Source organism: Clytia hemisphaerica, unplaced genomic scaffold (assembly GCF_902728285.1).
Source record: "Clytia hemisphaerica strain Z4C2 unplaced genomic scaffold, Clytia hemisphaerica genome assembly, whole genome shotgun sequence".
NCBI classification, from domain to species: domain Eukaryota; kingdom Metazoa; phylum Cnidaria; class Hydrozoa; order Leptothecata; family Clytiidae; genus Clytia; species Clytia hemisphaerica.
The window spans coordinates 338,970-351,695 of record NW_027104531.1 but is presented as its reverse complement, the minus strand read 5'-3'; the positions used below and the strand labels follow the sequence as shown (position 1 = coordinate 351,695).

The following is a 12,726-nucleotide window of genomic DNA, read 5'->3' as shown; positions in this document are numbered from 1 at the left end:
ATGGATCAATCATTTCGACCTCATGGAGGAGATCAAGACGATCACATATCAACGAGCCATTGTTCCACAAGATGCAACATCACTGAAGATCGACACCCTCGACTTTGCTGATGCCAGTCCATCAATGATCTGTTCAGCAATCTACGTTCGATTCCCAGTACCAGATGGATATTCTTGTCAACTCATCTTTGCTCGATCAAAGTTACTAAACGATACAACACAACCAAGAGGAGAGCTGGCAGCTGCAGTTCTCAATGCCCACACAGGAGAGGTTGTTCGAAAAGCCTTCAAGCAAGATCACATTGCACACAAGTTCACTGACAATCAAATTACACTCCATTGGATTTGCAACGAAAGTCGACCACTCAAGGAATGGGTTCGGAATCGGGTTGTGGAAATCCTACGCTTCACCAACAAGGACAGCTGGAAGTACATCAAATCAACAGACATGATAGCTGACCTTGGTACAAGACGTAATTCATCACTAGATCTGATCAAACCAGATTCACCTTGGTACAACGGATATGCATGGATGAGGAAACCATCATCAACGTTCCCCTCGCTGTCACCAGAAGACATCTCACTGGATCAATCTGAACTCCAACAAGCATCCAAAGAAGTACGTGCTGCTCAAGTGCATCACATATCATCCAATCAAGACCAGCTTCAGAGGAGGTACGTATTTTCCTCCTATCTTATTGATCCAAACAAGCACAAATTCAGTACAGTCGTTCGTATTATGGCGCTAGTCTTCAAATTCATCGATATCATCTTCGATCCAAAAAGGAAACAATCTATTTCTTCTCGTACACGATCAAAATGTACAAACACTTCACAAAAAGCTTTAGTTATTTCAGATTCATTGCTTCGACGAGCAGAGCAATATTTCTACAGGAAAGGAACATCAGAAGTCAAAGAGTTCGTATCATCATCAAAGTATTCAAATACCTCAATCGAAAAGGATAGAATTCTCACATACACAGGACGAATTCTACCAACTGATTCTGTTACCATCATTGGGAAGGCTACACAACGAATGCTAGATCTTCAATCGACGTCATTCTGTGTCCCAATCTTGGAGAAGTCATCACCAATCGCCTACAGCATCGTCAACGACATCCATTGGAACCACATCACTGCTTCACATTCTGGTGTGGAGACCACTTGGAGATATGTTCTTCAGAAAGTTTTCATCATCGAAGGAAGGAGCCTGGTCAAGTCAATTCGATCAACTTGTGAAAGGTGTCGATACCTTCTCAAGAAAACCATCGACATATCAATGGGACCAGTATCACCTGACAACCTGATGATTGCTCCAATCTTCTACGTATCTCAAGTCGATTTGTGTGGTCCATTTGAATCATACTCGTATCACAACAAGAGGGCCACTGTCAAGATCTGGTACGCCGTCTTCTGCTGTGCTACTACCACCACCATCAGCATCAAATGCATGGAGGATTACTCGACAAACGCATTCCTACAAGCATTCACTCGAATATCGTGCGAAGTTGGGTATCCACGTCGACTGCTCACTGATGAGGGTAGCCAACTCGTCAAGGCTTGCGAAACACTTCAAATTGATTTTCAAGACATCCAACGTCGTCTCTTCAAAGAATCAAATGTCGATTTCAACACTTGTCCAGTGGGAGGCCACAATATGAATGGTCTCGTAGAACGAAAAAAGTCAAGAAGTCCATCCAAAAATCAGTCTCCAATCAACGACTATCAATCATGCAATGGGAGACATTCGCATCTCGAGCAGCAAACAGCATCAATGATCTACCATTAGGCATTCGTGACTACGATGGAGACTTGCAATCATTGGATATCATCACACCAAATAGACTGAGACTTGGACGAAACAACGACAGAAGCCCAACCGGTGAATTCAGATTGTCAGGAAATTCATCAAAGATCATTCTACAAAATCAAGCAATTTTCGATTCTTGGTTCGAGCTATGGTTAACCTCACACGTCCCAGGACTTATCGCCAAGCCAAAGTGGTTCAAATCAGACACCAGCTTAAAGAAAGGTGACGTTGTTCTATTTACCAAGCAAGATTCACCGATACGTTCAAATTACCAGTTTGGAATGGTCGAATCCGTTGAAATCGATCGAGACGAGAAAGTTCGAAAAGTTAAGGTTCGTTATCAAAATGCTTCAGAGAATACTCATCGTTTTACATTTCGTTCGGTTCGAAATCTTGTGGTGATTCATCGTGTGGATGAAACCTCTATGATGTTGTACCTTTATAATGCTAACCAATTTGCCACCTGTGGTGGGGCAGTGTAGGGTGAACTGCACCCTAATTTAATTTGATTTAATTAATTTTAACAAAACATTCAAAATACAAAAAGAACTTAACGTAGGACAATTATATTTTTTATTGCATCGCAAATGACTTGTACTTATATTCCCTAGGCAATTATCGTAGACATTATCGCTAGATATTATATCAATTTTTTACAATTTCAATTCAACTCAATCATTCAATTCTAAAAACTCACACAAGAAGGATGTATGTGGAAGATGTTGAGATGCGTATTTAGATACAAGTTTTAGAGTTCAATATTTCAAAAGTTCAATCTTTTGTCAATCATTTCATGTACCTGTATTCACTTGCCTTCAAATTTGGCATGTGGCTATCCGCGGTACGTTTGCCTCTTTGTTTGCTTTTGTGCCTTTCTTTGTTTGCCTTTGTGTCTTTCTTGTTTGCTTTTTGTGCCTCCTTTTATGCACATTTAGGTTGGGTCCGGTTTAGGTCTGGACATTAGGCTAGGTCATTTTTAGGCATGTTTTTTGTTAGTCAAATTTAAGTTCATTTATTGCCTTCAATTATTGTCAATAATCAATTTCTCTAGTTTATTTTCTAATTGTAATTTTTCAATCAATTTTTCAGTTTGAACATAATCAACCAGTTCCAAACAGAAGCTGACTCCAATCTTTGTTCAAATTCCCCAACAACATACATCAATATATTTTCCTCTTCAGAGGAAAGTCTCAGTTCCTCATCCGTCACTTCTTTTCCTCTGGAACTTGAAAATCATTCCGAAAAGTCAATATTTCCTTATAAAAACTACCAGAAACATTACCAAAGAACACTTTTACATTTTTCATATGCTCATTGACATCAAGATTTTCATTGGCTAGAAATAACAGCAACCACTCATGCCAAAGCTCACCGTCCCACAACAATCTTTCATACCTCATTGTTGAGGTTTCTATTTGATAAGGTGTTGCTGGAACACATTTGCTAATAACATTGAACAATAAACTGAAAAAAATCACATAAGCCAGTATCATTCCCATCATGTAAATCAATCAGAAATCAGAATGTTGTGAATGGAAGACTGTGGTCTCAGCCCAAAAATTGGGTCGTCTCTTGCTTTGGTTAAGGAGCACTTTGAGTCTTTCAGTTTCTTTGCTACTTTTTCGTACCATTCATGTTGCTCTTTTTTGTCTATTTTCACTATTGCATCGGCAGGGTTACCTGAAGTTGAAAAAAATTGATTATAATTCACAATGATTTCAATTCTTTACTTGTTTTCACATATATGAATTCCACCTTTCACATTCCATCTTTTATTTGTTTCTGTTTTTTCCACTTTCCTTTTGCCTATGCTATATAGATGTCTTAGTAAAAATGTAAGTTTTCCTTGTTTTGCCCTTAGTTCTTATCTCAGTTATATAAGTATTTTGACATATGTTGATATATTTTTCAGCTTGAACACTGTTTCGGATGCTGTTTAACTTTAACAGTAAGTATGTAATGGCTTGTATGCTAATATAGCAAAGTAATATATATTTTTTTCTAATTTGAATTCACTGTTCTCAACTTACCACATTTCACAATGTGTTTATCCAGCCATATCTGCCCAAGATAGGGTTTTCCACATAACCTGCAAATAAGCTTTGGTATTTTGAAGTCCTCTTGGACTTGCTTCTCCATTGTCAACTATGACGATGATGGGGACTTGATTTTCAATAATAAATTTAATCTTCATCTCTGCATTTTCAACGCCGAATTCTAAATAATTTGACATTTCAATGTCATTCTCCTCTACAACCATCTCGCTTCTTTGAAATTCTGTTCGCAGCTCCTCTTCATCGTCGTCACTAAAGGTGAGCTCTTTAAAGTCACATTTTCTATAATATTTTCCTCCTTTTCGGCCGTTTCCTAGGCCGCCATCTTTGTTTACATTTTAAAAAAAAGATTTCGCTTTCGCTTTCAATATCAACCACGGCTACCATTTTTGTGTGTACTTGTATTCTTGTGCGCATAACAAATCAAGCGTTCTGATTGGTTCAGAATGAAAACAATTGATCGGCCGTAGACATTTCAAAAGAAACAAAAGATTCTACAGCCTAGCTTCAAATAGATGAATAGTGAATTTCATATTCTCTTTTCCCAAATCTCTGTTTCAGTATTATTCCTTAGAACATATTGTTGCAAATCGACCAATTCCCTCTCAACAGCGATAAAATCTTTGAGTTCTTTGTTTGAGACAAATTGACATACCTTTTGCAACTTCCTCTTTTAAAGTTACAATTTCGGTCTGCATTTCAACAATCTTTTCGTTTTTGTCCTCCATCTCCGTTTGTTTTGATTTTGTTATTTCCTCTTTGGCCAAGCCGATTCTTTCCAAAAGTTCTTCACGTTCTTCAAACGAGTTATCCAGCTCATCACCTCTCGTACAATACTGTTCATAATATTCTTGCACTTTTTGAATTAGTCCTGCCTGAAGAATGTGCTAAACCCTCCTCCCATGTCTACAAAGCTGTCAGAGTTGATTTCAGTGGAAAATCAGCAAAACTTCAGCTTTGTAGACTAGGGGAAGGGGGATTGCTTCACAAATAAGTTGAATTTTTAAAAAGTGCAAAAATTAATGAGCTTGATTGTCTCTAAAATTTGCAAGACTTTGAATATTTGGACTAAGATGTTATGGCTCGTTTTCTCTTGAAAAGAGTGTTCAATGTTATATGGCAGCCGTCAGTTAGAGAGAGAGGACTAGAAATACTTTGAAAAAAATTGTGTATATAATGCTCATGCATAATTAATGCGGCCATTGTCTTTTTACCGTACATTGCATTGTAATCGGGTGGGTAACCAATACTTGAGTCCCACTATTTCATAGACTATATGTATATTTTACGACTTTCGAGACTAGATTTTTTATATTTCACTTTTTGTATACATGTAAATACAATGACGGTGTCTCCTTTTCTTTCTTTTTGTCCTGAGTGGGTTAGTTTTATTGTCTTTTTTATAAGAACGTTAAGTTTGCGTAAGGGGAAATTTTAGTCTTTTCGTTGTTGTATAAGTCAGCGGAACAATGGGAAGGATTTAGCAAAGAAATTTCTTGACAAATAATTGCTTTCAATTCATTTTGACATTTTTCTTTTTCTATTTTCAGAGAAATATTACAAAAATTTATTTCTAAGAATATTATCAAAAATGACAAAACCTACTGCTGACAAGAAGAAAAACACAACAAAAAGTAAGGAGAAGAAGAAAAAGCTGTCTTATGCGCAATCCTGCCAGCTTCCGGCACTAGTACAATATGGCGGACTGAAGGTTCCAGAAATTATGAGAAGAGCAAAGGAATTTCCTTGTTTCAAAGGTATTCCCAGACGAACATTATACTTTCACAGCACGAAGCCACTTAATGGAGAGGATCCCCACGACAAAAGGATTAACAACCCCGGCAGACCACCTCTTCTAAACGAAAGAGATTATCGTGCGGTTAGGCGACAGATAAAAATCCTGCGTGATTTTGAGGGTAGTTTTACCTCAAAGCGATTGCAGACATCGTTACCAACAATCCAGGCAGCGGCCTCAAACCAAACATTTAGGCGTCATTTAAGGCAGATGGGTTATGGATATCGTAGTACTCGAAGAAAGGGAATCCTAAAGCAGAAGGATCTTACTACTCGGCTGAAATTTGCAAAACGGTTAAGGAAGCTTGGACTTGGTTTGGAATTTTGGAATAAAGGAATAAGCTTCTATTTGGATGCAGTTGGTTTTATCTATAAGACAAATCCCTTGGACCAGGCCAGGGCCCCAAGTGCCCGAGAGTGGAGACGAACGGATGAGGGCCTTAGTTACGGCTGTACTGCAAAGGGTAAGAAAGAAGGTTCAACCCAAGTAAAATTTATGGTCGCAATCTCCTACCAGCAGGGTGTTGTACTACGCGAACAATATGAAAACCGATTATGCGGGAGGGGTTTCGCAACAATGGTGCGTAAACGGTTTCCACTTGCCTTCACATTATCAATTAACCCCAAGTCGAAAAGAGTGTTGCAAGATGGCTGTCCAGTGCAAAATTCTAAAAGAGGTAAGCGTGCTTTGGAACGACTCGGTGCCCATCTATTCTGCATTCCAGCCCGTTCGCCAGATTTGAACCCGATCGAAAAGCCCTCCGTAAAGAAGCATTGGAAAAACAAATCACCAGTGAAACCAAAGAAGAATTTTCCGCGCGTGTTAAGGAAATACTATTGAACTACCCAAAGGATAAAATTGATAACATTATTTTATCGATGGATAAGCGCATAGAGGCTGTTATTAAAAATCGTGGGGAACGTACCAAGTATTGAGAGCAGTCTTGTATGGCTTCTAAAGATTGAGTTGGTTATGGAAACTACTGACTTTATTTATTTTATTTTTTTTTTTTACGTACGTTATAGGTTTAGGGAAAGCTAATTTCAACGGTATACGGGTGTATATTGTAATAAAGTAAAGGTATTTAAATTTTTCTTTTATTTCAACGGTATACGCTGTATACCGTCTGGGATTAGCTTTTCCTACGTAGGTTTAAGTTTTTCCTAGCTCTATATCTTACCAGAAGGGGTGTGTGATTTCAAAATCTACTAAACAATGTATAAAATTATAAATTCTTTTCAACGCGACAGTCCGAAAATATTTTCAAGACGACAGTCTGAAAATATTTTCAACACAATGAATTTCCAATTTTTCTTACAACTTCAATAGTTTCATAATCAAGCGTTTAAGCATCTAACAATAACTTAGCAAAACATGCGCCACAAGGGGTGATATCATAATTGACTTCTTCGTCCTGAAAGCGATAATTGAAATTAATGACAGCCCATCGCTGCTTCATTTGGTCTGTCTCTCCTTTGTCTAGTTGGCCGTTCACAATACGTACAATAGGTTTTTCCGCAGTGGCAATGATGGGTTGGGTTTTTGTCCAGACTATGTCTTTTGCATAATGATTTTTGGGCATTGCAACGTTAATTGGTGCCCCTTCCAGAAGATTCAAAAACAAGTTCCAGGACATGACTTTTTTGTCACCATCTTTTTCGTAACGAAAATCATTAAGAAATATTATCTCCTTATCAGGGGCATCGACCCAATTGAAGCTTCCAGGCGATGGAGTCATGAAACATTGAAAAATTTTGGTAAGCGGCATAAGCATGAAAGATTTTGCGCAATTTGTTTCCCCGCAAATCATAACATTCCGGCCCTTACATCGACCGTAGAAAAGACTGTTAAGAATTATTCTAGCAAAGCGCCTTCGGGGGATTCTATTCTTTTCCAAAACTTCCAGAGCGCTCTGAAGCCACAAACCGTCACATGGGGCCCTTGTGACAGGGTGTTGAGCACATTGTTGTTGATTTGCCTGATTTAGTATCTCAAGCCGGGAAAGATTTTCCCGGATACTATCCTCCTCTGATACCTCGATACCAACAACATTTGATATCAGCTGTCCCAAATAAGTTTGATTTGGGTGACGGTAAAGATAACCCCGAAGGTCGGTCTTACCCTCTCTAGCTTGTGCCCGAGCAAGTCTAAACAAACTCTTTATTGTTTTGATGCCGTTTTCCCGAACAATATTACCAACATTCTCTCTATTCAGTTTAACGGCCACGTTAGCTCTGGCCTTTTTTGAGAGGGATTCTGAAGATGCACCTGTACGTCTTGCCTCTGTTGCCTTAGTTGTCCTAGGTGGGTTAGCAAGAACGGTATGGCCAGGACTAACAGCATAATGGCTATCAAATTTGGTGACATACTGAAAAGCATCATAGTAGTTAGTGTGCCACTCCTTAAAATCTAGGTGAATACCATACCGCCTATAAATACTGTTACGTACAGCTTTGAATCTGCGCTGTGTCTTTAACTTCAGAGCCATGTGATAATGGATACCTTTATTGCGGTGCAATTCTGCGGAGACAACCCATTTTTCTGTCACATCGTCATTGTGATTAAATGCCTTTACAACCATCTCAGCAAATTTGTCGCGACCAGGAACTTTAACAACATCGGCCTGGGAATAAGTGATTAAATAAGCTTCCCTTGGATTGCCTGCATTTTTAGGCGTCTTTTTACTCTTTTTACTCTTATTTTGAGAATGAGAACTGCTGCGTTGAGAAGAAGGGCCTAAACCTTTAGGTGGTGAGGTGAAAGTTACAGGATTTACGATTGTACGGTTCGAACTTGATCCAATCGATGCCTCATCACTGCTTTCTTCTATGAAGCGATAAGTCCTTTGGGAGTTCTCTTTTTCAAAGTCACAACACATTGGGAAAGTTGTTCTTCATCAGATTGCATTATAGTGTTTTGTTAATCTTTAAAAAAAAAATTCATGAGCATTAGAAGAGAATTTAAGTAACCAACGACACACCCCTTCAACTAGGAGAATATATACTTTGTAACGCTTTTCAGCCATTTTTAGTATATTTGAATATTTTGGTAGGCTTTTTACACTCATTTTAAATGTTCCCTGCCCACTTTCAGGCTTTGTTTACCTTTATTTCCACCCCTTTAAGGGTTTCTATTTCAAATTTTCCCGCCATTTTTGGATTTGTTTGCGTTTTTTCCGCCATTTTGAAAGTCGCCATATTGTAACTAGGGACTCTAATTTGGTTGCTATGCAAGCACACTGCCGTGAATTAGCTAGAAGAAGTAGTGGGAGCCATTAAAAAAAATTTTTTGCAGTCACGGAGGGGAAGGGATTTCAAATTTTTTTTTGAAAATTGAGGCAATACTGTTCATAATATTCTTGCACTTTTTGAATTAGTCCTGCCTGAAGAATGTGCAAAACCCTCCTCCCATGTCTACAAAGCTGTCAGAGTTGATTTCAGTGGAAAATCGGCAAAACTTCAGCTTTGTAGACTAGGGGAGGGGGATTGCTTCACAAATAAGTTGAATTTTTAAAAAGTGCAAAAATTAATGAGCTTGATTGTAGTCATAGGCTCCTTCAGGATTTCTGTGTTAGCTTCTTCATCAGCAACATCATCACATTTTTTCTTTACTTTTCCACGAGCCATAGTTAAAATCCAAAAAATCAAATTTCAAAACTTAGTTAAGGCTCATACGCTTTACAAACAAGAACGCCTTTTTTAAATAAGCGAGACGTGTGTTCACCTCGATGGTCAGTGCGCTGAAAAGTGTCTTTGTACCAATCCAAATCCATGGACAGTTTGATATTAACACTATAATCTTTAGCTTCTAAAGTATTGAAGACTATCGTGTTTTTTCTACTGTTTGGGCAATCAGTATTGCAGCATTGATAAGAAAATTTGAACGAACCACCACCATGGTCACCGCAAATCTTCACATGCAACTCGCTTTTTTTCGTTTGCTTCTCGACAAACAATGATGTACTAAAAAGAAGACAAAAATAAAGATAAAACGAAGAAATTTTAATTTACGCAGGAAAACCACTGTATTTTTTTCAAATTTCTAATTTATTAATTCTGAGCTTTAGTTTGTAGTTGATTACTTTTTTTCTTTTTTTAAATTATTTTTTACCTCTTCAGAGAATCCAAATAGCCAAACAAGTATGACGTGCCGCACGTTGCAAAATTAAAATAACGAAAAGGGGGGAAATGAGCTAGATCTTCGCTTCATCGCGTAAATAATTTTTAATTTTTCGCTTTAATAGTTTCAACCTTTCGCTTCAATAATTTTTTAACTTTTCGCTTCAATGTATTTAACACTTTCGCGTCAATAACTTCCAACTTTTCGCTTCAATATTTTTTGAACTTTTCGCTTCAATGTATTTTACTCTTTCGCGTCAATACGTTACAACTTTTCGCTTCAATATTTTCAACCTCTCGCGTCAATAACTTCTTACTTTCGCTTCAATACTTTAAGAAATTATTCAACATATTCGAGCAGAGTGCAATGCTCTGTGTAGGGCAATCCTCAAATTCGGTTAGAATTTTATTTTTGTTGTTATGAATTTTTGTTGAAGTTGTTTTTAAACCGTATGATGAGGTCATTAGTTGAAGATGTCAGTCAACGAGGTTTTCGGCCCGGTTCGCTTCAATATTTTTTTCACGTTTTTAACTTTTTGCTTCAATCTTTAATTCCTCTTCCCGATGCAACTAAGTATTTCTTAAACAACCCACGTACAAGTACTCAATTTACACATTCTATACAAGCTTTTCATGGCAGATTATTTGAATATATTTTGTCAAAAGTATAAGGTTGCGAGGTGACGGGTCTATACGAGCAAGAGTTCGAAAATACGACCTTCCTCACTTGTTAAAAAAATCGCGTCTAATCACTAGACGCCCGCGTCTAAGTGTTTGAGACCTCTAGTTAGTCTGATTCGCAGACTTCTTCCTATGTATAGTACACTCGTTAGACGCTGGCGACTAGTGTTAGACGCCTGTCCATTTTTTGTTCAAAAAGCTGCTAGTATGGCTAAACAATTAAACGCCTGCGACTAGTGCTAAACGCCACTTTTTTTAACAAGTGAGTACAAATTTTGGACATTTTTGGGACCCCAAATTTTGATCGATTTTCTACAAATTTTGTTGATTTTTAGCATAATTTGGTCGACTTTTCGGGACCCTTTCAGAAAATAACTTATGAATTTGTACCCCTAGAGAAACCTTTTAGGAATAAAAAGGGGACCCTTATGGTTCGTCACATGTTTTGCCCAAGTCCCATCACCCCCGGGACTTTGAAATTTTCCCGACCTTTAGTGCTTTAGCACGGCGATCTGGGCACGGCAATATTTTTCTTAAAGTCGCCCTAGAACTCAGAAAAACCTAAACAACCTCATTTTTTACTTTTATCCTTTGAATATCATTAAAATGTTGATAAAAATCGCTATTTCCTGTTTTTTGGTTCAACCGATTTTTCATAATATCTTAGGGAATTTTTATTTTCAGGCCCAAAAATTAATTCAATGGAAATAGTAATGAAGCCAAAATTGTTGTATTCTCATGAGGCATTTCAATGAAAAAATACATCAAATGACCATTTTTAGTCAAGTGAGAGAAAAGAGTTATCATGAATCCGATTTTCTCCAAGGCCAGATCGCAGTGTAGCTTGCCGAGAGAAGATTAAAAAATGGGTGTTTGATAAGAAAACGTCTTTTTTATCACCAATTTATGGTATAACGAATAAAAATGAACAAAATGTACAGTTTAAAAAATCTTTTGCTTATATATGAAAATATAATAGAGAGAATCTCAAAATCTACACAAGGCAATGAGTTTAGGAGAAACTTACTATGGCGACGTCTAGCCGAATCACCTTGGGGAAAGGATAGTTTTCTGATACGGGGCCAATCCGTAACAGGACTGACCTTTCCTCAGAGAGACTACACCAGCCGTCTTAAAACAAGGAATCGCCTAAGGTTGACACGAGTGAGAAAAAATTGAAACAAGAGCTAAGGAAGGTCTAAGCCAAGCTTGAAGTAGTGTATGCAAGAGAATCCTTTCTCGTTTACGTTTCAAATTAAATAAAATATGTTGAATATCTACCTTGGCTAAAAATAAAATAAGCCTATAAATACGAAAAGGGCATTCCTACTTGGCTGTGCTGTGGGTCTCCACCCTATAAACATTTTGAGGGAATATATATTTACATTTTTTTGTCTCTAAGTTTACTTTAGGCGTATAAACTTTCGCGAATTTTAGCCCTTTTCGCGAAAGTAAATGCCTTTGAAAATTCCCGGATTTATTCTCGCGAAAAATTCTTGACAAATAAGAAAACCTGTAAAACGTAAAATTTTGAATTAAGATGTAAGATTTTTCAGTCTGTTTAAGTATTTGTCCCTCTAAGCCATTTTTCAAGTGAAATTTTACATTTTTATGTCTTAATTCGCGAAAGATTATGCTCTCGAAAAAGAAAATAAATGTCACGAATTTCGTGAATTTTCGACCTCGCGAAAGTTTGCGTGAAGAGTTTTGAGAGTAATAAAATGTCAAATTTACTTTTTCAGAATCGTCGAAGTCTATGTTATGTTTTTTCTTTAGAATGCTAGCCAGCACTGCTGAAATCTTCATGAGTACTTCCTGTTCTGTCATATCTGATATTCTAATAGCTGAACCGGTCCAAATCCAAGTTTTTGTAAGAAGACTTTGAGGGATTTCTTCCATGGACATTGTTACCAGGAAAGTCATAGAACGTGGCGTTCAAGTCAATTCTTTTTGCTGCTTTAGTTGCTGCTTTTTTTTGGACGTGTTGGAGGAGTCGGGAAAGAGCTTCCTGCTCTTTTTGGACCTAACTGGAGGTCCTATAAATTAACCTTTGTTCGTCCGTCCGTCCGTCTGTTACCAGCTTTTCTCGAGATTGGCTCATTAGTTTTTTCTGATTTTTGGCACAAAGATGCAAAATGGCAATGCCCAAAATGTGACGGAGCCCGATTTTTGAAAAAAAAAATTTTCCGGCCGAAAATGCCGGAAATATGCCGGAAATCACCGTTTTTCTGGATTTTTATTAGACTTTTTCCTTATAATTGGTTGTTT

At 37.6% G+C, this 12,726-nt stretch overlaps 1 protein-coding gene across 1 annotated transcript; it reads left to right on the top strand.

Annotated features, from left to right (window-relative positions):
- Window positions 1–22: 22 nt before the first annotated feature.
- LOC136822401 (uncharacterized) lies at window positions 23–1,789 on the top strand. The gene has a single exon (XM_067078655.1). It carries the CDS (start codon window positions 23–25, stop codon window positions 1,787–1,789), a length of 1,767 nt encoding a protein of 588 aa, XP_066934756.1.
- Window positions 1,790–12,726: the final 10,937 nt, after the last annotated feature.